The sequence below is a fragment of the Somniosus microcephalus genome, chromosome 12 (assembly GCF_052327205.1).
Source record: "Somniosus microcephalus isolate GS21.2 chromosome 12, FLI_Smic_1.0, whole genome shotgun sequence".
In the NCBI taxonomy this organism is placed as follows: domain Eukaryota; kingdom Metazoa; phylum Chordata; class Chondrichthyes; order Squaliformes; family Somniosidae; genus Somniosus; species Somniosus microcephalus.
In genome coordinates, this window is record NC_140998.1 from 162,462,904 (window position 1) to 162,488,327 (window position 25,424).

General features: G+C 49.1%; 1 protein-coding gene across 1 annotated transcript in view; it reads right to left on the reverse strand.

Moving 5' to 3' along the window:
- Window positions 1–25,424, reverse strand: part of LOC147109667 (neutral alpha-glucosidase C-like) — a 205,396-nt gene that overhangs the window by 64,260 nt on the left and 115,712 nt on the right. The window contains exons 10-12 of the mRNA XM_086002347.1: window positions 21,513–21,666; window positions 20,306–20,541; window positions 12,919–13,045 (exon numbers count right to left, since the gene is read on the reverse strand). Coding sequence (XP_085858473.1) covers window positions 12,919–13,045; window positions 20,306–20,541; window positions 21,513–21,666 — 517 coding nt within the window. The remainder of the gene's footprint in view (window positions 1–12,918; window positions 13,046–20,305; window positions 20,542–21,512; window positions 21,667–25,424) is intronic.

Below are 25,424 nucleotides of genomic sequence, written 5' to 3' on the forward strand. Positions count from 1 at the left end.
GGATCAGAGCTGCAGAAGACAGCACCATCTAGGAAGGAGCTCTAATCAGTGCAAATACTGTTAAATATCTCATTGGTAGGAACATAGGTAGGTCTCCAACATAAAAAAACAGCGGGAGCCTAGGAGAGTGAGAGTTCGGAGCTTCAAAAACAGCAGGCGCCCAGGAGAGAGCGAGAGTTCGGGGCTACAAACACAGCAGGCGCCCAGGAGAGAGCGAGAGTTTGGAGCTACAAACACAGCAGGAGCCCAGGAGGGCGAGAGTTCGGAGCTACAAAAACAGCGGGAGCCCAGGAGAGAGCGAGAGTTCGGAGCTACAAAAACAGTGGGAGCCCAGGAGAGAGCGAGAGTTCGGAGCTACAAACACAGCAGGAGCCCAGGAAAGAGCAAGAGTTCGGAACTACTAAAACAGCGGGAGCCCAGGAGAGCGAGAGTTCGGAGCTACAAACACAGCGGGAGCCCAGGAGAGCGAGAGTTCGGAGCTACAAAAACAGCGGGAGCCCAGGAGAGAGCGAGAGTTCGGAGCTACAAGCACAGCAGGAGCCCAGGAGAGAGCGAGAGTTCGGAGCTACTAAAACAGCGGGAGCCCAGGAGAGCGAGAGTTCGGAGCTATAAAAACAGCGGGAGCCCAGGAGAGAGCGAGAGTTCGGAGCTATAAAAACAGCGGGAGCCCAGGAGAGAGCGAGAGTTCGGAGCTACAAACACAGCAGGAGCCCAGGAGAGAGCGAGAGTTCGGAGCTACAAACACAGCAGGCGCCCAGGAGAGAGCGAGAGCTCGGAGCTACAAACACAGCAGGCGCCCAGGAGAGAGCGAGAGCTCGGAGCTACAAACACAGCAGGAGCCCAGGAGAGAGCGAGAGCACGGAGCTACAAAAACAGTGGGAGCCCAGGAGAGAGCAAGAGTTCGGAGCTACAATAACAGTGGGAGCCCAGGAGAGAGCGAGAGTTCGGAGCTACAAACACAGCAGGAACCCAGGAGAGAGCGTGAGTTTGGAGCTACAAACACAGCAGGAGCCCAGGAGAGAGTGAGAGTTTGAAGCTACAAACACAGCAGGCGCCCAGGAGAGAGCGAGAGTTCAGAGCTACAAACACAGTGGGAGCCCAGGAGAGCGAGACTTCGGAGCTACAAAAACAGCAGGAGCCCAGGAGAGGGGGGGCCCAGGAGAGGGGGGCCCAGGAGAGCGGGAGCCAAGGGGAGCGGGGGCCCAGGAGAGCGGGGGCCCAGGAGAGCGGGGGCCCAGGAGAGGGGGGCCCAGGAGAGCGTGGGCCCAGGGGAGGGGGGGCCCAGGAGAGGGGGTCCAGGAGAGCGGGGGCCCAGGGGAGCGAGGGCCCAGGGGAGCGGGAGCCCAGGGGAGCGGGAGCCCAGGGGAGGGGGGGCCCAGGAGAGTGGGGGCCCAGGGGAGCGGGGGCACAGGAGAGTGGGGGCCCAGGGGAGCGGGGGCACAGTGGAGCGTGGGCCCAGGGGAGGGGGGGCCCAGGAGAGGGGGTCCAGGAGAGCGGGGGCCCAGGGGAGCGGGGGCCCAGGAGAGCGGGGGCCCAGGAGAGCGGGGGCCCAGGAGAGCGGGGGCCCAGAAGAGGGGGGCCCAGGAGAGCGGGGGCCCAGGAGAGCGGGGGCCCAGGAGAGGGGGGCCCAGGAGAGCGGGGGCCCAGGAGAGCGAGGGCCCAGGAGAGCGAGGGCCCAGGAGAGCGGGTGCCCAGGAGAGCGGGAGCCCAGGGGAGGGGGAGCCCAGGAGAGCGGGAGCCCAGGAGAGCGAGGGCCCAGGGGAGCGGGGGCCCAGGGGAGCGGGGGCCCAGGAGAGCGGGGGCCCAGGAAAGGGGGGGCCCAGGAGAGGGGGAGCCCAGGGGAGCGGGGGCCCAGGGGAGCGGGGGCCCAGGGGAGCGGGGGCCCAGGGGAGCGGGGGCCCAGGAGAGGGGGGCCCAGGAGAGCGGGGGCCCAGGAGAGCGAGGGCCCAGGAGAGCGGGGGCCCAGGAGAGCGGGGGCCCAGGAGAGCGAGGGCCCAGGAGAGCGAAGGCCCAGGAGAGCGGGTGCCCAGGAGAGCAGGAGCCCAGGGGAGGGGGAGCCCAGGAGAGCGGGAGCCCAGGGGAGCGAGAGCCCAGGAGAGCGAGAGCCCAGGGGAGAGGGAGCCCAGGAGAGCGGGGGCCCAGGAGAGGGGGGCCCAGGAGAGGGGGGCCCAGGAGAGCGAGGGCCCAGGAGAGCGGGGGCCCAGGAGAGCGAGGGCCCAGGAGGGCGAGGGCCCAGGAGAGCGGGGGCCCAGGGGAGCGGGGGCCCAGGAGAGCAAGGGCCCAGGAGAGCGGGGGCCCAGGAGAGCGAGGGCCCAGGAGAGCGAGAGCCCAGGAGAGCGAGAGCCCAGGAGAGCGAGAGCCCAGGAGAGCGAGAGCCCAGGAGAGCGGGAGTCCAGGGGAGCCGGGGGCCCAGGAGAGCGAGAGCCCAGGAGAGCGAGAGCCCAGGAGAGCGGGAGTCCAGGGGAGCCGGGGGCCCAGGAGAGCGAGAGCCCAGGAGAGCGGGAGTCCAGGGGAGCCGGGGGCTACAACAGACCGGTGAGTGTAAAGAAGTAAAAAGTAATCGAAGTGTGACGTCACCAGAAAGCAGGTAAGTGATTGGTTGGTGAGTATTTCTATATTTCTCGCTTTTTTTCCAAACTTGGGCGTCTAAATTTAAGTGCCTTGGTGTAGATTAAAAGATATACGTGTTCCAAATTTTAAAACAAATTAATTAATTAATTGAGATGGGAGACCAGGCAATGTGTTGTTGTTGTTGCATGTGGGAGCTGGTGAACACCATTGAGGTCCAAGGCGACCGCATCTGCAGCCAATGGTGGCTGCTCGAGTAACTTCGGCTCAGAGTTGATGAGCTGGAGTCCCGAGCTTCAGACACTGCGACACATTAGGGAAGGGGAGCGTTACCTGGACACCAAGTTCCAGGAGGCAGTCACACCCACTAAAGTAATTACTTCCAATTTGGCCCATGGTCAGGGACAGGAGGGTGTGACTACAAATGAGGCAAGTACTGGGATCCAGGAGGTAGTGATGGAGGAGCCTCAGCCATTGGCCTTGTCTACCAGGTACAAGATTCTTGCTCCCTGTGTGGACGAGGGCAGGGACTGCAGGGAGGATGAGCAATCTGACCACAGCACCGTGGTACAGGGAGCCATTCAAGTGGGGGGGAGTAAAAGGAAATGTAGTGATTCGGGACAGTATAGTGAGGGGGATAGATACTGTCCTCTGCAGCCGAGAGCATGAGTCCCGAAGGCTGTGTTGCCTGCCTGCTACCAGGGTTAAGGACATCTCCTCTGGGCTGTAGAGAAACTTGGAGTGGGAGGGGGAGGATTCAGTTGTCATGGCCCACGTAGGCACCAATGACATAGGTAGAACAAGAAAGAGTTTCTGCTGAGAGAGTATGAGCAGCTAGGGGCTAAATTAAAAAGCAGAACCACAAAGGTAATAATCTCTGGATTACTACCTGAGCCACGAGTGAAGTTGCATAGGGTAAATAAGATCAGAGAAATGAACGAGTGGCTCCAGGACTGGTGTGGGAGAAGTGGGTTTTGATTTGTGGGGCACTGGCACCAGTACTGGGATAAGAGGGAGCTGTTCCGTTTGGATGGGCTTCACTTGAACCATGCTGGGGCTAGAGTCCTGGCGAATTGAATAACTAGGGCTGTAGAGAGGGCTTTAAACTAAATAGTGGGGGGGAGGATCCGGGTGAGCGGGAATTTAAAAAGTCAATGAGAAATGAGAAAGCAATAGAGCAGGATAGAAATGGAGGAAATACTAACCAGAGTGTGACAGGAAGAGACAGAGGCCTAGAAATTCAGTTGTTTGCGCCAGCCGCTAGCACCTTAGGAGGAGGAGAAGTGGGGTGCTAAGCGGCTAGCGCCCGGGAGCGGCGCGATCTGCACCTCTCGCGAACTTCAGTTAAGATTTAGCGGCGGCGCAAAACCTTTGCGCGCGCAGATCCTGACGTCATTTCATGGTGCAACGCCCTTTGTGCGCCCCGAACCGGAAATTCAGTGGCGCCGGCCTATTGTGCGCCTGGCGCCCCTAGCGACTGGTAGAGGGGAACGGTTCCCAGTCGCTGCGGGGCACGGGGGGCGCTAATTAAAGGGGACTCCTTCTGCAGTATAAATGGCAGCCATTTTGCTCCACTCCTTCTTTGTGAGAGACGGATCTTTGGAGAGAGACAAAGGTAGAGAGCTTTCTGGTTTGGCTCAACACTCGTACAGGTACTTGTGGCTTCAGGCCACAGCTTTGCACTTGTCTTTAACTTCAGTGTCATAGCATTGATTGTTGGAAACATATAATGGGGGCTGCAATGGGTGGAAACGTTGGGCTTCTCCATTGCATTCAAAGGGCTCAGAGATGCCGTGAAAGAGTGCCAGTCATGGCCAGATGGAGAAGGGCCAACAGGGGTCGGCAAAGGAGGCCTTACCCACCCAGGGTATACCGCCAGCAGTTCTCATATCTGAACATGTCTGAGGAGCAGTGTGTTCAGAGGCTGCGATTCAGAAGGGCGGTGGTCACTGAGATCTGCCACCTGCTTCGCGAAGATCTGCAGCCACAGCGGAGGAGTAGGACGTTTCTGTCGGTGGCAGTGAAGGTGACGGTGGCTCTCAACTTCTATGCCACCGGCTCCTTCCAATCCGCTACTGGGGACATTTCCAACATCTCCCAGTTTGCGGTACATTGCTGCATCCGCCAGGTGACCAATGCCCTTTTCAGAAGGAGACGTCAGTTCATCTCCTTCCCCATGACCGTTGACAAGCAGCAAGAGCGTGCAATGGGCTTTGCAGCATTAGCGGGCTTCCCCATGGTGCAGGGCGCCATTGACTGCACGCATATGGCTTTGCGGGCACCTCTAGAGAATGCCGAGGATTACCGCAACCGGAAGGGCTACCATTCGCTCAACGTGCAGTTGGTGTGTGACCACAGGCAGCTCATCCTAGCTGTCAATGCCCGCTTTCCAGGCAGCAGCCACGATGCCTTCATCCTGCGCCAGACTACTGTGGCAGACATGTTCGAGGCCCAGCCTCACCCACGAGGATGGCTTCTCGGGGACAAAGGCTATCCTTTGTGCACCTGGCTGATGACCCCGCTCCGTGCGCCCAGCACCCCTGCTGAAGAGGGATACAATGACAGCCATCAAGCAACCAGGAACATCATTGAGCAAACAATCGGCGTGCTGAAGCAACGGTTCCGCCGTCTGGATTGTTCCGGGGGAGCCCTACAGTACTCGCCTGAGCGAGTCTCCCATTTCGTTGTCGTGTGCTGCATGCTGCACAACCTGGCTATCCGCAGGACTCAGCCACTGCTAGCAGACATTGGAGGACCACCAGAGGAGGAGGAGGAGGAGCAGCACAGGAGGGAGGCAGAAAGTGCAAGGGCCGCCCGTCGGCGGCTTATTGCAAGTCGGTTCTCGGCCCCCTCTCAGGGAATGGCTTGTGTCAATGGCAGAAGATGAATGTAGCCGCTCCACAAGCCCTCAGCCGAGCAGGGCAACCAGGACTTCCAAAAGAAAGCATGGATAGTGCGATTTAAGAATTTTTTTTACTGTGATACCTCTGTGCCCTTCCCACATGACAAACTAATGGAGAGAAACCCCCCCCAAAAACACAAATACACCAGTCTCGGCCTTTACAAGTAAAACAAATATACCAGTCTCGGCCTTTAAATATGAAACAAATACAGCAGTCTCGGCCTTTATATATGAAACAAATACACCAGTCTCGGCCTTTATAAGTAAAACAAATATACCAGTCTCGGCCTTTAAATATGAGACAAATACAGCAGTCTCGGCCTTTATATATGAAACAAATATACCAGTCTCGGCCTTTAAATATGAGACAAATACAGTAGTCTCGGCCTTTATATATGAAACAAAACATTTGGCCACACCGTCTACTTTTCCCCTGCGAGGGTGATCCATTTCGCTTCCGTGACTGGCCCCTACCCGCCCTGCAGCTCCTCCTCAATGGGACCCCAGTAGCTGCAGCAAGGCTGGGGGAAGGCTGCTGAGGGTCAGATGGTGAGACGGCAGATGCCCTTGGGGGTCGGCCTGGACCAGCTCTGGGCCTGGAGGGGCCGGCTGCTGACTGCTCCAACTCTGCTTGGGCGGCAGCAGTCTGTCCAACAGCTGGTGGCAGCTGCAATGGAGGAGTGACAGTGTTGGCTGCAGGAATGCTGCCTTTTGTTGCTGTCTCTGTCGCTGCTGTCTTTTGTTATGCGCCAGCTTGGCCTGCAAGAGAAAGGACAGCCTCTAAGTACAGTGTCAAGCCCTGATCTTGCCCGCACTGCCTCCCATGGTCGATTAGCCCCGACAGTGTCAAGCCCTGATCTTGCCCGCACTGCCTCCCATGGTCGAATAGCCCTGACAGTGTCTAAAGTCCTGAATGCACAAGTGCTTTTCATGACAGTCCCATAGCTGCTGGATGAGGGCTGGCCATTAGGGCTTTCAGGCCCGTTTGGCCATAAAGTGAGGTGCACATGCAGGGATGAGGAGGATACTGGAAAGGGTACTCACCCTGACAACCCGAGTGAGGTCGTTGAATTTTTTCCGGCACTGGTTGGTGTCCTGCCAACCACGCTGTTGGACGTGACCCTGTTTGCCACATCCCTCCATGCTTTCCGATATTCGGCGAGCAGCGGCCTCCTGCCACCCTCAGGGAAGAGGATATGGCGCCTGCGGTCCACTGCGCCAACCAGCAGCCTCAGGTCACCCTCGCTGAAGCGCTGCGCTCTCTCCCTGGCCTTCTCCATTCTCCTGGGCGTGGAGCTGTTCCAGAAGCAGTGTTCAGGCCTTGCCTTAGGGCTGCAGTGTGCAGGGCGTGGCAGCCAAGCAATTCCACCCTCCCCCTTTAAGTGCTGACCGGCGCCTGACTGTCTGCCCTCAATGAGCAACTCGCCGCACCTGCGCTGCGCCCGCCTTCGGTGTTTGCGCCCCGGATCGCCGGCTTACCGCCTAATGATAGTCGTGCATCGCCTGCTTTAGCGCAGCAGCAACCTCTTGGGGCGATGCAACTGAATATCGGCGAAGGTGGCGCTAAGTTGCGCCGGGCGCAAAAGTTTGCGAACGCCATGCTGCAGCGCCCCAAACGTGGCTATACTGAATTTCTAGGCCAGAATGTTTAAAAATAAGAGTGCAACAGAAAATGGGGCCAAAACAAGGAGAAATGGTAAAAAGACAAAGTTAAAAGCGCTATAACTGAATGCACGCAGCATTTGTAACAAGATAGATGAGTTGACGGCACAAATAGATACAAATGAGTATGATCTGATCGCCATTACAGGGACGTGATTGCAAGGTGATCAGGGCTGGGAACTGAATATTCCAGGGTATTTGACAATTCGGAAGGATAGACAGAAAGGAAAGGGAGGTGGGGTGGCTTTGTTGGTAAAGGATGGGATCAGTGCAGTGATGAGAAGTGATATTGGCTCAGAAGATCAAGATGTAGAGTCGGTTTGGGTGGAGATAAAAAATAATAAAGGGAAAAAGTCTCTGGTGGGCGTAGTCTACAGGCCCCCGAACAGTAGGAATACTGTTGGACAGAATATAAATCAACAAATACTGGAGGCCTGTAAAAAAGGTACAGTAATAATCATGGGTGATTTTATTCTCCATATTGATTGGACAAATCAAATTGGCCATGGTAGCCTTGAGGAGGAGTTCATAGAGTGCATCTGGGATGGTTTCCTAGAACAGTATGTAATGGAACCAACCAGGAAGCAGGCTATCTTGAATCTGGTACTATGTAATGAGACAGAATTAATAAATGATCTCATGGTAAAGGATCCTCTAGGAAAGAGTGATCATAGCATGGTGAATTTCAAATTCAGTTGGAGGGTGAGAAAGTTGTATCTCAAACCACTGTCCTGATCTTAAACAAAGGCAATTACAGTGGCATGAGGGCAGAACTGGCTGGACTGGAAAAATAAATTAAAGGGTAAGACAGTTGAAATGCAGTGGCGGACATTTAAGGAGATATTTCACAACTCTCAACAAAAATATATTCCAGTGAGAAAGAAAGATTTTAAGAGAAGGGAGCACCATCCGTGGCTAACTAAGGAAGTAAAGGATGGTATCAAATTGAAAACGAAGGCATACAATGTTGCCAAGATTGGTGGGAGACCAGAGGATTGGGAAATTTTTCAAAACAAAGAGAGAGAAGATGAATTATGAGAGTAAACTGGCAAGAAACATTAAAACAGAGAGTAAGAGCTTCTACAGGTATTTTAAAAGGAAGAGGGTAGCTAAAGTAAACGTTGGTCCCTTAGAGGATGAGACTGGGGAATTAATAATGGGGAAAGGGAAATGGCGAGGGTCTGGGCTGCCTGACTGCCTTCACCCACCAGCCCATGGTTGACTCCACCGTTACCCCTGTCATTCAGCCATTGCGCCGCATCCCGCTTGCTCTCCGTGACGGGGTCACAGCTGAATAAAGCAACTACTGGAAGCTGGCATCATCGAACCAGTTGATGCCTCCCCATGGGTCTCCAACCTGGTGGTCGCAACGAAAAAGTCAGGTGGTCTACGCGTCTGTGTCGATCTTCGAGCAGTGAATAAGGCCATAATCCCTGACAAATATCCACTGCCCACGTCAGAGGAACTCACAGCACAGTTCTATGGTTCCATCCTGTTCTCGAAACTGGACCTTCGACAGGGCTATCTACAGGTTCCCCTCCACCCCAGCAGCAGGGACCTCACTGCTTCTGTGACACATGCTGGCGTCTTTCGGTACACCAGGATGCCATTTGGACTTAGCTCTGCACCCAGCTGCTTCCAAAAGGTGATGTCCTCTGTGCTCGCGGGCATTCCTGGGGTGGCCATCTAACTGGATGACATCGTCATGCATGGGCCCTCGACCTCCACTCACGACGAACGCCTTCACGGAGTTTTCACGGCTCTAGCAAAACACAAGCTCACACTGAATGGCGAAAAGTGTGTCTTTGCTGTTTCAGAGATCGAATTTATGGGGTTTCGGTTGTCGGCTGACGGTATATCCCCACTCCAGTCAAACGTGCATGCCATTCACAGCATCCCAGAACCCAGCTCTGCAGCACAGGTTGCCTCCTTCCTTGGCATGACTGGGTACTACCTGAATTTTCTGCCCCAGTACTCAGCCACCACAGCCCCACTGCGCCAGCTCCTGCGAAAGGATGAGCCCTGGTTGTGGTCACAAGCCTGTACGGAAGCTGTTCGCCTCCTCAAATCGCAGCTCATGTCACCTCCAGTGTTGGCTCACTTTGACGTCGCCAGCCCCATCCTCGTCACCTGCGACGCATCCGCTGCAGCTGTGGGGGCGGTGTTATCGCAGATACAGAATGGAGTGGAGAAACCAATCGCCTTTGCCTCCCGAGCCCTTAGTCCCACTGAACAGAAGTACTCAGTAGGCGAGCGTGAGGCGCTGGCGTGCGTCTGGGCATGTGAGCGGTGGCACCTGTACACGTATGGCCGTGCCTTCACCCTGCGAACCGATCACCAGGCTCTCACTGCCCTGCTGTCGACATCCGGCACGGGCCACAGACCACTGCGTCTACACCGCTGGTCTGACCGCCTCCGCCAATACAATTTCAGTCTCCAGTTCACACCAGGACGTGACAATGTTGTTGCAGATCTGCTCTCCCGCACTGTCTCTGCCCCAGCCCCACTCGTCGGGTCTGAACATGTGGAACAGGATATCGTCCAGATACTGCACACGCCTCTCCAAACCACAGTCTCTCTCCAGGAGCTCAAAGAGGCCTCTGAACAGGATCCGGCCCTCTCCCAGCTGTGCATCTTCATCAGAGATGGCTGGCCTCGCAAGGTGCCTGAGGAACTGTCTGCCTACCCCAGAGTTAAAGAGGAGCTCTCCTGCTGGAATGACTCCTGTGTTGCACGTGGGCTCTGCACTGTGGTCCCAAGTGCCCTTCGTGTGCGTGTTTTATCCATGGCGCACGAGGGCCACTTGGGCATAGTGAAGCTCAAACAACGATGCCGAGACCTAGTGTGATGGCCGGGTATCGACAGGGAAATCGAAGCCCTGGTCAAGGACTGTGCAGCCTGCCTTGTAAGTGGCAAGACTGGCCACCAAGCACCTCCACCCCTGCAACCTCTTGCCTGGCCCTCTCAGCCCTGGGAGCACCTGCAGCTGGACGTCTGCGGGGAGATCCATGGTGTCCGCCACCATCAACGGTTCCTAGTGGTGACCTATGACCTGCACTCAAAAAGGCCAGAGGTCACTGCCGTGGGCTCCATCACCTCTCGGGTCATCATCAATATCCTTGAGTCCCTCTTCTCCCGCTGGGGGCATCCAAAGGCCATCACCACAGACAATGGCCCCCAAATGGTCTCTTCGGAACTCTCCTCTTACCTTGAGAGCAAGGGCATCCGTCACATACTACCACCCCGAGTCAAATGGGGGGCTGGAGCGTTTTAACCAGACACTGAAAAATGGCCTCAGAGCACACCTATCCCAGGGCTGTGCGTTTGACAAGGCCCTCCTCCACACACTGCTGCACTACAGACCCTCCCAGCATTCCACTACAGGGGTCTCACCCGCATCCCTCATGCTAGGCCGTGAGCTCATGCTGCCCCTTGGCAGGCTCCGCCCCTCGCTAACTCAGAGCCCTGCTCCACCGGCTCAAGCCACAGTCACTAGACAGCAGGAGAAGATGAAACTCCGCTTCGACCAGTCGAAGAGGGCCAAGGCGCCCAACATCTCAGTCTCCGATTGGGTCAGAGTCCGCAGGCCTCACCGCAACAATAAGATGGCCTCATTCTGGTCCTCCCCTCTCCAAATCAGCCGCCAACTTGGACCAGCCACTTTCTGCCTCACTGACGGCTCTCGGTGGCATGCCAGCCGCCTTCGGAAGGTGCCACCACCCCCTGATGCGGGATTATACGGACCTAATCCCCAAGCCTTACCCCCAGAGTGGCGGGATGCATATGTGGCTCAGCCAGCCAACCCTCAAGCAGATATTGTGCCTCAGCTTGCTCCTCACCAGTCCCCACTTTGGCCTGCTCTTCACCAGTCCGCACCTCGGCCTGTTCGTACACATTCTCGCCCTGGCCACCTACAGGACTTTGTCACTACATTTCATGTTTGAAATTCTGTGAGGGGGGAGGAAATGTTATGTCTGACATTGGTGATAGGTACTCGATTGCCTTGGCCTGAGCACATGGAGTTTGATAGTGCTGTTATCGTTGTATTGTGTCTGACATTGGATATAGGTATTCGATTGCTTTTGCCTGGAAGAGGTGTTTGGATCAGCCATTAAAAGCAACATGAACTGAGCTCTGCATACGGCCTCTGGATTATCTTTGCAAACGCAACATATAGACCAGTTAGCCTAATATCTGTCGTTGGGAAAATGCTGGAGTCCTTCATTAAGGAAGCAGTAGCAGGGCATTTGGAAAATCATAATACAGTCAAGCAGAGTCAGCATGGTTTTATGAAACGGAAATCATGTTTAACAAACTTGCTGGAGTTCTTTGAGGAGGTAACGAGCAGGGTGGACAAAGGTGAACCAGTAGATGTAGTGTATTTGGATTTCCAGAAGGCATTCGATAAGGTGCCACATAAAAGGTTACTGCATAAGATAAGAGCTCACGGAATTGGGGGTAATATATTAGCATGGCTAGAGAATTGGCTAACTAACAGAAAGCAGAGAGTCGGGATAAATGGGTCATTTTCCGGTTGACAAACGGTAACTAGTGGGGTGCCACAGGGATCGGTGCTCGAGCCTCAACTATTTACAATCTACATTAATGACTTGGATGAAGGGACCGAGTGCAATGTAGCCAAGTTTGCGGATGATACAAAGATGGGTGAGAAAGCAAGTTGTGCAGAGGACTCAAAGAACCTGCAAAGGGATATAGACAGGCTAAGTGAGTGGGCAAACATTTGGCAGATGGAGTATAATGTGGGAAAGTGCGAGGTTATACACTTTGGCAGGAAAAATAAAAAAGCAAATTATTACTTAAATGGAGAGAGGTTACAAAATGCTACAGTTCAGAGGGACCTGGGGGTCCTTGTGCATGAAACACAAAACATTAGCATACAGGTACAGCAAGTAATCTAAAAGGCAAATGGAATGTTGGCCTTTATTTCAAAGGGGCTGGAGTATAAAAGCAGGGAAGTCCTGATACAACTGTTCAGGGTATTGGTGAGACCACACCTGGAGTACTGCGTACAGTTTTGGTCTCCTTATTTAAGGAAGGATATACTTGCATTGGAGGCAGTTCAGAGACGATTCACTAGGTTAATTCCAGAGATGAGGGGGTTGACTTATGAAGAAAGGTTGAGCAGGCTGGGCCTATACTCATTGGAATTTAGAAGAATGAGAGGTGATCTTATTGAAACATATAAGATATTGAGGGGGCACGATAAGGTAGATGCAGAGAGGATGTTTCCCCTCGTGGGGAAATCTAGAAAGCGGGGGCACAGTTTTAGAATAAAGGGTTGCCCTTTTAAAACTGAGATGAGGAGGAATTTCTTCTCTCAGAGGGTCATAAATCTGCGGAATTCTCTGCCTCAGAGAGCTGTGGAGGCTGGGTCATTAAATACATTTAAGGTGGAGATAGACAAATTTTTGCAAGATAAGGGAGTGAAGGGATATGGGGAGTGGGCGGGGAAGTGGCTTTGAGCCCAAGATCAGCCATGATCTTACTGAATGGCGGAGCAGGTTCGAGGGGCCAAGTGGCCTATTCCTGCTCCTATTTCTTATATGCCTGATCAAACTGAACCTCCGCACCACAGAAAACTTCAAGAGAGAGAGAGAGAGGGCAGAAAACTAGAAATAAAGCAATGTGAAATACTGAGAAATGTTGTCGCGTACACCTTTGGCAAAGTTTGATGCCTGAATAGTAAAAATAATTATTACTCTTTAGTTACGAATTAAGAAATTCAAAGAAAATTCATTACTCAAGTGTTTTAACTCTTCCCTTACCTGGCCAGCAGGAGCCCTGGTACTCCTCACCATCTTTATCCATCACAAAGTACTTCTTGGATTTGGCCTCGCAGTAGAATGGGTACTTCTTATCCACTTTGATGTGAGGGTCACTGACAACCACCAGCTGGAGACACAAGAGAAGACAGTGATTCAGTGTAAACCCAGTATCAGAATGTCTAAAGGAATGGAATGGTGTGTTTTATTCCACCGAATTTTCCCTCTCATCCTCTGAAGGTATTGATTCACGCCCCACTCCAGAGACACTGACACTTCAGTGCAGTACTAAGGGAGTGCTACACTGTCAAAGGTGCAGTCTTTCGGATGAGACGTTAAACCAGAGCTCCAACTGACCTCTTAGGTGGATGTAAAAGATCCCATGCCAATATTCGAAGAAGAGCAAGGGAGTTCTCCTGGTCTCCTGGCGAACATTTATCCCTAAACCAATCCCAGAAAACAAATTATCTGATCATTTATCTTACTTCTGTCTGTGGCACCTTGGTGTGCACAACTGACTATTGTGTTTCCTGCATTACAATAGTGATTATACTTCAAAAGTACTTCATTGGCTGTGAAGCGCTTTGGAATGTCCTGAGGTCAATGAAGGTGCTATATGAATGCAGGAGTGATGAAAAATAAGAACTGTGATAGGCTAAAAGTGTGAGAAAAACAGCATCAGGGCAAAAGGCCAGGGTAGAGTCTGTTGCCCAAATAAGAGTTCTATACACAAATGCACGATGCACATCGCATAAGGACTAAAACAAGGGAATTAGAAACACAAATCCAGCTTAAAGGGTATGACGTAGAGGCCAACCTGGCTACAAACTGGGTATGACTGGGGGATAAATATTCCAGGTTATAAGGTCTTTGGAAAGGACAGAGAAATTGGAAAAGGAGGAGTAGTAGTATTGATAAAGGACACTATTACAACATTAGAAAGAGGGGATATCAGTAAGGATGAGCAAGCAGTAGAATCGCTCTGGGTAAAATTGAGGAATAGAAAAGGATGCTAGTCTTCAGTGGGAGTTGTCTACAGACATCCTGATAGCAGTGATAAAGTAGCAAGATGCATCAATACAGAGATCAGAGAAGCTTGCTGCAAAAAGAGTGGTAATGATGCAAGAATTTAATTTTCCATTGACTGCGAGAAGCAGAACAGTTTGGGTCCCAAAGGCAGTGAATTGTTTGAGCGTATTTGTGACAGTCTCTGGAACTATGGCCCAGAATTTGCTGACAAAATACCAGCGTGTGAACGATGTGTGCCGTTGCTAGTGTGCAAATCGACCTGCAACTTGTGCTGAGGAAGCGATACCCTGTGAACTGCCAATCACCACAAATTGCTGGCTGAATTGCGCTGCTCCGCCATTAGCTTTGCAAAAACTTCATCTCACCCTTAAACGCCTCATGATTTTCATGAAGTTGCTGTATTTGCACTTTAATTGCCTATTCAACTCACCACAGGAAATTAAGTCCAGTAATTAACAGTGTGTGTACCCTTTTAACCCTTTTAATGACATGATAATTGTTAATGACTGCCAACCAACCTCTCTTGCCGAGAAAGTGAATAATTAAAAGTGTGGACTCTCATTCCTTCAGGTTGTGAATTGTTGTTAGAGATTTTTTAAATGTTAATTAAAAAAAAAAATTCTTACTTTTCCTTTGTGTTTCATTTTTCTCTCTTAATCCAATCTTTCTTTCCCTCTCTTTATTTCTCTTTCTATATTTGATTTGACATTGAATTCACCCACTCTAATTCACCTTCCTTCTCAGTCCTTGCTGTTTATTTCCCAATCCTTAAATCTCATTAGTTAAGGAGATACCCTGTTTGTCCCGTTGTTCACCAAGGTCCCAGATGCCCTGTTGCTGTTGCACCAATATCAGCTCGCACTTCCAGCAAATTTGTGGGCAAAAAATTTAAAAACCTTAGTGCACACGATCAGGTCTAACTAAAAGGGCAGATGCTACGCTCCAGCAAAATCTGGGCCAATATGATCTTGAACCAACAAGAGAACAGGCTATCTTAGATTTAGTGATGAGTAATGAGACAGAATTAATCAACAATCTAACGGTATGGGAACACCTAGCAAACAGTGACCATAACATGATTGAATTTGATATTAGGTTTGAGAGGGAGAAGAGTGAGTCATGAACCAAGGTTTTAAATTTAGGTATGGCTGACTTTGAGGGGATGAGGCAAAAATTGATCACAGTAGACTGGGCAGAACTGTTAACGAGTAAAAATACAGATGAACAGTGGGAGGTGTTCAAAGAAGTATTTGGTTCAATACAAAACCTGTACAGACCCCTAAATTTACGTGTGTAATTAAATAACCTTTGTCAACAAACGATGTGAGAGAAAGTGTAAAATTAAAGGAAAGGGCTTATACAAATATAAAGAACAGTGGAGGTCCCACAGACTGGGACAGATATAAAGATCAGAAAGGGATACAAAGAAAGTAGTTGGAGCTGTAAAACAGGCATTAAGAGAATTAAAAAACTTGCAATGAATAACAAGGACAACACTAAATGTTTTTACAAGTTTATAAAGAAAAATGGGGTAGCTAAAAGTAATGTGGGAACCTTAAGGACAGACGCAGGTGATACTAGAAACATAGAAAAATAGGAACAGGAGTAGGCCATTCGGCCCTGCTCCGCCATTCAATATGATCATGGCTGATCCTCCATCTCAATACCATGTTCCCGCTCTCTCCACATACTCCTTGATGCCTTTAGTGTCTAGAAACCTATCTATCTCCTTCTTAAATATATTCAGTGATTTGGCCTCCACAGCCTTCTGTGGTAGAGAATTCCACAGCTTCACCACCCTCTGAGTGAAGAAATTGCTCTTGATCTCAGTCCTAAATGTCTTGCCCGTATCCTGAGACTGTGACCCCCTTGTTCTAGACCCCCCAGCCAGGGAAACATCCTCCCTGCATCCAGTCTGTCTAGCCCTGTCAGAATTTTATACATTTCAATGAAATCCCCTCTCATTCTTCTAAACTCTAGTGAATACAGGCCTAGTCGACCCAATCTCTCCTCGTACGACAATCCTGCCATCCCAGGAATCAGTCTGGTGAATCTTCGCTGCACTCCCTCTATGGCAAGTATATCCTTTCTTAGGTAAGGAGACCAAAACTGCACGCAGTACTCCAGGTGTGGTCTCACCAAGGCCCTGTATAACTGTAGTAAGACATCCTTGCTCCTGTACTCAAATCCTCTTGCAATGAAGGCCGACATACCATTTGCCTTCCTAACTGCTTGCTGCACCTGTATGTTTGCTTTCAGTGACTGGTTTACAAGGACACCCAGGTGCCTTTGTACATCAACATTTCCCAATCTATCACCATTTATATAATACTCTGCTTTTCTGTTTTTCCTACCGACATGGATAACTTCATATTTATCCACGTTGTACTACATCTGCCATGTATTTGCCCACTCACTCAACTTGTCTAAATCGCCATGAAGTCTCTTTGCATTCTCCTCACAACTCACAATCCCACCTAGTTTTGTGTCGTCAGCAAACTTGGAAATATTACATTTGGTTCCCTCATCCAAATCATTGATATATATTGTGAATAGCTGGGGCCCAAGCACTGATCCCTGCGGTACCCCACTAGTCACCGCCTGCCACCCTGAAAAAGACCCATTTATTCCTACTCTCTGTTTCCTGTCTGTTAACCAATTTTCAATCCATGCCAGTATCCCCTAATCCCATGTGCTTTAATTTTGCACACTAACCTCTTGAGGTCGATTTTCATTAAGCTGTCGGGAAGGAGGCGGGACTACAACTTTTGGGTTTTAGTCCCACCCACATCGACGTCCGGCCAATCCACGCGATTTTCCCTTGTTTGACCTTGTTGAGCCCGCCCAGCGGGCTCAGCAGGCCAATTAAGGGCCACCCGGCAACAGGTGACGTCACAGACTGAAATTTCATCTGTCAAGAGGTCTTGACAGATGAAATATCAGTGTTTCACAGCTGTTTGAAGCTGTCAAACACTGACAGTCTGACTTCTAACCTGAGTCCTTCTACACAGACTCAGTTAGAACTCTCACCGGCACTAAAAGCTGAAGGCTGTCACTTTTGACAGCTCGCAGCCATTCAGCTTTCAGTGCCAGCTGAGTGATGGACTCCCGACGCCTACAGGAAGAAAGGCTGTTAAGGTAAGTACAGGTAATTTAAACTTCTTTACACACTTTAGACACACCAAACACACTTACCTTTGCACTCATGCACCGATCACTCATCTGAACACCGACATCGTGACCCCTCCAAGTCCTTCAACCCGACGGCCCGCCTGCTCTAACCTGGCGTGGTTTGGAGCCGTCGGGAATCCCACACGATACCCTTCAAAATAGGGATTAGGCTAAAAACTGCCTGTTAACTACCTGTTAACGGGCAGTTAATTGGCACTAATCCCTTCCCGCCTCGGGTCGGCGGGTCCCAGTGCGGGGCGGGTACCCGCTTCCTCTGAAACTTACGTGGAGGCGGGTTTTGGACGGGATGGTGTCGGGACCCCCAAATTCGGGATTTTTGCCCCCCGCCTGCCTAAAAGCCCGCCTCACGGCACACTGAAAATCTAGGCCCTTATGTGGGACTTTATCAAAGGCCTTCTGAAAATCCAAATACACCACATCCATTGGTTCTCCCTTATCTATTCTACCAGTTACATCTTCAAAAAACTCCAGTAGGTTTGTCAAACATGATTTCTCTTTCATAAATCCATGCTGACTTTGTCTAATCCCGTTGATATTTTCTAAGTGTCCTGTTATCATATCCTTTATAATAGATTCTAGCATTTTCCCTACTACTGATGTTAGGCTCTGTTTTCTCTCTCCCTCCTTTTTTAAACAGTGGGGCTACATTTGCCACCCTCCAATCTGCAGGAACTGTTCCATAATCTATAGAATTTTGGAAGATGACAACCAATGCAGCCACTATTTCCATGGCTACCTCTTTTAGTGCTCTGGGATGCAAATTATCAGGCCCTGGGGATGTATCAGCTTTCAGTCCCATTCATTTCTCCAGCACTATTTTTTTTACTAATACTAATTTTCTTTAATTCCTCCTTCTCACTAGACCCTTGGGGGGAAAATTTGGTTGGTTTGCGCCTCCCGTTAGCACCTTAAGAGGGCGCTAATGGGGCGCAAAGCAACTAGCGCCCGGGCGCGGCGATGTTTGCGCCGCTCGCGAAATTGACCAGATATTTTGTGGCGGTGCTGAACACTACCTCCACGATCTCCTGTGCCCGCAGATCATGACGTTAGTTGAGCGTGCAACGCCCCAGGCCGGATATTGAGTGGCGCCCCCTGCCTTACCGCCTGCCGCTAGCAACGACAGGTTGAGGGGAACGTTTTGCAGTCGGGAAGGGACTGGGGGAACGTTATTTAAAGGTGACCGCTTCCTGCCTTTTTACGTCGGCGACATTTTTGCACCACGCATTCTGAGAGAGAGAGAGAGAGACTTCTGGAGATATTCAGCGCTGTGTTGAGGAGTTTTGGGTACTGAGCAGCACTTTGCAGGTTCATTTTGATTTGATCTTCCTTGCATCGATTTAGAAGAGACTATGGGGACTGCACTCTGAGCTCTTTCTCTGGGCCTCTCTTGTTCTTTCCAGCAGATTTGATGTACAGGTCTCTTCAGGCCGAGATTCAAGGCTGCAATGAGCAGGGTTTGGATGGAGAGCAAGATTGACCCTCCCCTTTAAGAACTGGCCGGCGCCGGTGTGTCTGTGTTCCATTGCTGACTGACATCACATGAGCTTCACCAGCGCTCTGAGGTAGCGCCTCGCTCCTCGGCATTAGCACCTTAAGAGAGGTGTGTAGCGCCTGATTTAGCGCTCCAATCACCTCCAAGGGCACTAGAAGCCAAGTTTGCTGTCGGAGTCGATAATTAGCGCCAGGCGCTAAACTTTGCGCCCGGCCAATAATTGCACCCCAAATGGGGTGATACCGACTTTCTCCCCCTTGGTTCCTTAGCATTTCTGGGAAGTTATTTGTGTCCTCTACCATGAAGACAGAACCAAAGTATTTGTTTAATTGCTCTGCCATTTCCTTGTTCCCCATTATAAATTCTCTCGTTTCTGACTGTAAGGGACCTACATTTGTCTTCACTAATCTTTTTCTTTTTACATACTTGTAGAAGCTTTTACAATCCGCTTTTATGTTCCTTGCAAGTTTACTCTCCTACTCTATTTTTCCCCTTTTAATCAATCTCGTGGTCCTTTTTTGCTGAATTCTGAACTGCTCCCAATCCTCAGGCTTGCTACTTTTTCTGGCAACTTTATATGACTCCTCTTTGGATCTAATGCTATCCTTAATTTCTTTTGTTAGCCATGGTTGGGCCGCATTTCCTTTTGTGTTTTTGCGCCAGAAAGGAATGTATAACTGTTGCAATTCATGCATTCATTCCTTAAATGTTAGCCATAATGTAATTGAAAATCAGAAAACGGAAGACTTGTTAAATACTTACTTTGTATCTGTCTTCACAGTAGAGGATGAGGATAAAGTACCAGAGATACGAGGAAAACTAAAACTAAATCAAGGGGAGGAACTTACTTGATTTAATATAAGTTTAAAAAAATGGTAATAAAGGAAAAAAAGAGACTAAAGATGGATAAATCTCCAGGACCTGATGGTTTCCGCCCCAGGGTGGACATAAGAAGTAAGTGAGGAAATTGTAGATGCTCTAGTCATGATCTTTCAGAACTCTCTTGAATCAGGAATTGTCCCCTTGGATTCGAAAACTGCCATCTGAGCAGCAGGGACTTCACAGCTCAAGTGTGAAAATATATTTAATTAAAAAAAACAGTATCAAACCCTGTGATTCAGGGCACTCCAGTGGCTCAGTCAGCTTATCCAGTGAGCTGAGCCATTCAGAGAGTCTTACAGCACAGAAGGAGGCCATCCAGCCCATCACGCCATCATTCGGAGCAGGAAGGTGCCAGGTTTGGTTTGCGTGCTAGCTGAGCAAGGGGCACTACAATGGGCCTTAGCATTCCTGCTATTAAGGGTAAAAATCACCCAGTGGTCTCCACTCTTGACCAATGTTTAGCAGTCCACGCTGGAAAGAGCGAGTGTGTGGATGTTAGACAAAGACAGAATGGGTCTTGGCCTTATGTCCTCCATGGTCAAACAGCCTGCTGACACTCATTGTCTAGACTCATACATAAATAATGGCCATTGAGCAAGATAACAGAGCATGGCCAGTGCTAATGGAAATATACTCCAGCGTGAGTAACCACTTTCAGGAGAGGAGGACGGAATTATTTAAACAGTCCTCCACCCCTATAGAACCCATAATATCCTGCATGTGTGTATTATACAAATAGGTTTGCTGGCCTACACACACTGTGTGTGCTGGCCTGCTGTATTCTGTCATGCTCACCTTCCGATCCTTGGCTCGTAGGTGCTCCTGCATTTCTCGAGGGTTGGGAAATTTTGTCTTGTCCCAGGTGAAGTAGCGTTTCCCTTCGGTGTGATCAATGTCCAGCCAGATGGTATCATAAGGAATGTCGTGCACGTCAAAGCCAGCGTCCACTTGCTTAACGTCATTTTCATCCTTGTAGCTGTAGCGGCACTGGTGGTGGCCCAGTGCAAACAGAGGAGGAAGTGCCTGAGGACCTGGGGGCCAAGCATAACAGTATTCAACAATCCAGCAAGGAAATCACCTTTTACAGTCTTTACAAGAAGCGATCAGCTCCCCCGAAGACTGAGTGGATCAAGACAGCACTACGTGTGCTGCTGATCCAATCAAGCCAGAGGATCCCAGGCCCAATCGCTGGATTGTGCTGAGTTTGCTGCTATTAGCTGGAGTGCTAAAGTTGGTCTCAATCTCTCCGGGCTAGGAAGAGGAAAATCAGCCAACAACCCTCCCTCCTGTTCGCCAATCCAGTAACTCCAACTAGAGAGTGTGAATGTTTGGTGAGGACAGGATTGGGTTCAACTACTGGAAATGCTCAGCAAGTCAGGCAGCATCTGTGAAGAGAGAAATACGAGTTAACGTTTCAGGTCGATGACCTTTCATCAGAACTGGAAAAAGTTAAAGATGTCTTTATTTCAGATTTCCAGCATCCGCAGTATTTTGCTTTTGTATTGGGTTCAACTGCATTGCCCCACACAGTCAATTTACCTGCCCACTCTCACTATCTAGATTCAAACATGTAAACAGCCATTTGGGCAAGGTACAAGAGGGTATTTGTCACTTACAGAACTGTACCCCAGCATGAATCAGTAGCTTCAGGAAAGGAGGGGAGACGAGGGAAAGGGGAACATCTCGGGGAACAAAAAATTTTACTCGTTGGTTGTTGGAAATAGTCACTTGAATGTGAATTTACTAAGAATAGTAAATTTCCACGAACACAATAATATAACTCAATAATTGTACAACATTACCCTGTTCACAAATGTACTCCATCAAACTAATAAACTGCACTGTATTAACATTATACTGTGTAAGTAAGTTTGGCACCTTAATATACTCATAAAAGCATTGCTGGGAACATGTCTTGCCCTACTGATTGCAGTGCTCTGCATCCTGCCTGGTTTTTGATGGGAGACATGCCTTATTTGCTTACAATCAGTCATCATCATACCTGTCAGCCTTGAATACTGGTTGAAAACATCAAAAGCACTGGGACCCATCAGGACATATGCATCGATTATCCCACTCTCAGACATCCAGCGAACGTCTGTTCTTGGCAACGCATCATCATCTGCCTTCAATTTCTTCGTCTTGCCCAATGCAGTCTACCAAAAAATGTGTTTAGTTATTAGCTCACTGATGACTAAACAATCTGGATGCATGTAGAGACCCTTAAGTACAGCTCTATTCCACTGGCTTCATCCAAATGCTCCCAGTTCACTTTAGAACTAAAGAAAACGAAGGCTGCTATTAGATCAGCAAAAAGGCTAATGGAAAAAAGGATTGTAAACAACTGTGGAAGTAATGGGAAAAGCTTTTTCAGTTATGTGAAGAGTCAGAGACTGTATTAGGCCACTGAACAGATCAAGGACAGATTACAAAGGACTCACTGGGTATGGCAGAAATATTAAATGAGTACTTTGCATCGGTCTTCACCCTTGAAGATGATGCTCGCCTATTAGAATTTAATAATGTTACTAACAAAACGAGTATTAATATAAATGAACATATTGTTTTAGAAAGAATTAAGAACTTGAAAATAGATCGAGCAGTCGGGCCAGCTGATATCCACCCAAGGGTCCTCAGAGAGATGGGACTGTGTGAACCCCTAGCCTGTATTTTTAATAGCTCACTACACTCTGAAATGGTTCCTATAGACTGGAAGGAGGTGTTTAATGTAGTCCTCATCTATAAAAAAGGTGACAAGCCAGACACGGGTAACTATAGGCCCATTAGTTTAACATCAGTAATAGGTAAGATGCCTGAGGGAATCATTAAGGATGCAATATATGAATGCTTAGATAGAGAGGGACATGTTACGCACACTCAACATGGCTTTATAAAAAGGTCTGTCTTGCAAATCTAATTCCATTTTTTGAAGAAGTTACAAAGTTGGTGGATGAGGGAAGTCCAGTAGACACTGTCTACTTAGATTTCCAAAAAGCTTTTGATAAGGTACTGCACAAGAGGCTTCTCAATAAAATCGAAGCTTCTGGTATATTAGTGGTAATATATTGAGTTGGATTGATAACTGGCTGGCAGGACGTAGGCAAAAAGTAGTTATAGATGGATTTGGATCTGTTTGGAGACCGGTCACCAGTGGTGTCCCACAGAAATCGGTCTGGGATCGTTGCTCTGTACTATTTTTATAAATGATCTGGATGTAGGTGTTGGAGAACAATCTGCAAATTTGCTGATGATACCAAGAAGATCTGTGCGAGTATTGAGACTGGGGGAGACGACGCTCGTCTGCTTCAGGCAGATCTTAGTGTGTTGGGCGATTGGGCTCATGACTGGCAAATGATGTATAACTTAGATAAATGCAGTGTTATGCATGTGAGCAGGAAAAATGCTCAACATTCATACACCCTTCAGGGAAAAGCATTAAAGAAGGTGGAGATAGAAAGAGATTTGGGCTTTCTATTGTATACATCTTTAAAGGTACATGAGCAATGCTGTGAAGCAATAGAACAAATTGGGTGTTAGGGTGTATCTATAGGACAATTGAGTATAAGACAAGGCATTATATTTTGTCTTTGTACAAGACCTTAGTCAGGCTGCACTTGGAATACTGTGTCCAGTTTCGGTCTCCTCACATGGTGGGTGATATTGAGGCTTTGGAAAGGGTGCAGAGGAGGGCCTAATTCCCAGTTTAAAGAATCTTGGTTATCAAGATAGACAAAAACACTTTAGAAAAGCGTAGACTATAGAGGTGATCTGATTGAGGTTTATAAGATAATGAAGGGAATTGATTGTGTTCCAGTTGACAGTTTGTTCCAATTAAATAGGTTAGGGAGGACCAGGGGTCACAAATTTAAGTTGTATAAGGCCAGACCTAGGTTAGATGCCAGGAGGTGGATCTTTTCCCAGAGAATAGTGAACCTCTGGAAAAGGCTGCGGGCTCGTGCGGTGGACGCCGATTTGCTGAATTCCTTCAAGCGAGAGCTGGACCTGTTTCTGGGTGTGTAGGGGTTCGCAAAATTTCCTCTATTTCCCTGAAGATTTGAAAACATTGGTCCACATCGTGGATGAAGATTTATGTGTTTTGAATTGCCTCTGGGTCAGATCAATGTTTTAAAGCATACTCAGAACCATGAAAGACTGTTCTGAGATGGAAAGAACGTGGACAACACGGGAGTCGTGGAGCTCTGTGGAAATTATTCGCACATCCGAAGACAGTACATTATCAATAAAATCGTTCCCTGGAGTTTGGGCAATCACAAAAGGTTTTAAAATAGCCACAGAAAGCATTGGCCAAGAACCGTGGGGTTTCTGAAAGCCTGTACAGCTTGTAATGTTGTCTGTGAAAAAGTGGGCGGATACAGGGGCTGTGAGTCAGACCTGCCAATCAAAAAAAGGGAGGTACCCTTCAGAAGCACTTGAAGTTGTTTATTTACTCAAGAGATTAGCCCACTTGAGAATTCACCGCAAGACAATGGACTTGAAACTGCTACCACGGATGTTGCCTGACTTGCTGAGTTTTTCCAGCATTTTCTGTTGTTATTTCGGATTTCCAACATCTGCAGTATTTTGCTATCGTACTAATGTTGACACAGTCATTCAGAACTACTCAGACACACAGAGAGACTGAAACCCTGGACAGGACTTTTCATATGCATAGTAGCAATGAATGGGTTTTTAAATCACCCAGCATTGGACTATAGGGCTGCTGCATTTCTCTTTTGTTTTAGCCCAGGTGAACTCCGGAAGTGGGCGGGAATATTTCGGCCCCACAGTGCAGACTCTAACCCAGTCCAACCACTTTGAGTTAGCCAATCACAGCTTTTCTCTTATGAATTGGAACTTTTTGGGCGCGAATTTCCCAGACAGGCATACAGCAGGGGGGAGGGGGGGCTCACCAGATATATAAGATAGCTGCTGAGAAACTATCTCTCTCTTTTACTTCCTGGGACTACAGGTGAGCTTCTCTCTCTCTCCCTCTCACTTCGCTGGACCACATGTGATCAAAGTTTCTGACTCCTCAGCATAGCAACCGAGTAGGGAGTTTGGGGGGATGGTAATTTAAGGGGATATTGCTAAGATTGTTTAATCAACATTGTAGTCCCTTACCCCTCGGTTTTGCCGTCTGCCTTACCCCATTTTAAGCATTTTACTGTAATTACTGTGTTCGTGTGGGATAGTTTGATATTTTGATTATAGTTTCTTTTAGTTAATAAAACTTGATTTTTCTCTCATCCAAACCACGTGTCTGTTTTAATATCAACAATTATAAGCCCTGCAGTCCGAACTGGAAGGTGGGGTAGCGATTCGAAACCACTGTTTTAAAATTGGTTTTATTGGGATTGGTCTGAGTGCAGGCAAAGGCTGCAAGACCAGGAAAATTACTTTAAACCAGTTTAAAGAAGCCCCAGCCTTACAGGTGGGGCGGAGATCACCTCTTACACAAGGTAGGTACTGCAACAAATTCAGGGCCGGAGTGATCCTGGACTAGTTTCGATTGCCCAGATGGGTCAGAGAGGAATTTCCCAGATTTTTTTCCCTCAAATTGGCCTAGGTTTTTTATCTTTTTTTGCCTCTCCCAGGAGATCACATGGTTTCGGGTGGGGTGGAGTGTATATATTGTGATACACAAGTGACGGGCCTTCAATAACCACAAAACTAGAAGTTATAGACTTAAACAAGTTGGCTTTTAATCACTAAGATCAGAGCTAACATCTCAACACGCCGACTGGTTCACAGGAATGAGTCATACAGATCCTGGGATCTTTATGTAAGAGAAGTCAGGGGCGGAGCCAAGAGCCAAGACCTGGAACCTCCCAGGTTAGTCGGGAAAGAGGAAGTGAAACTATACACAGTGGGGGAGGGTAATATACATGAGTGCAAAACGAATACAGGATCAAGA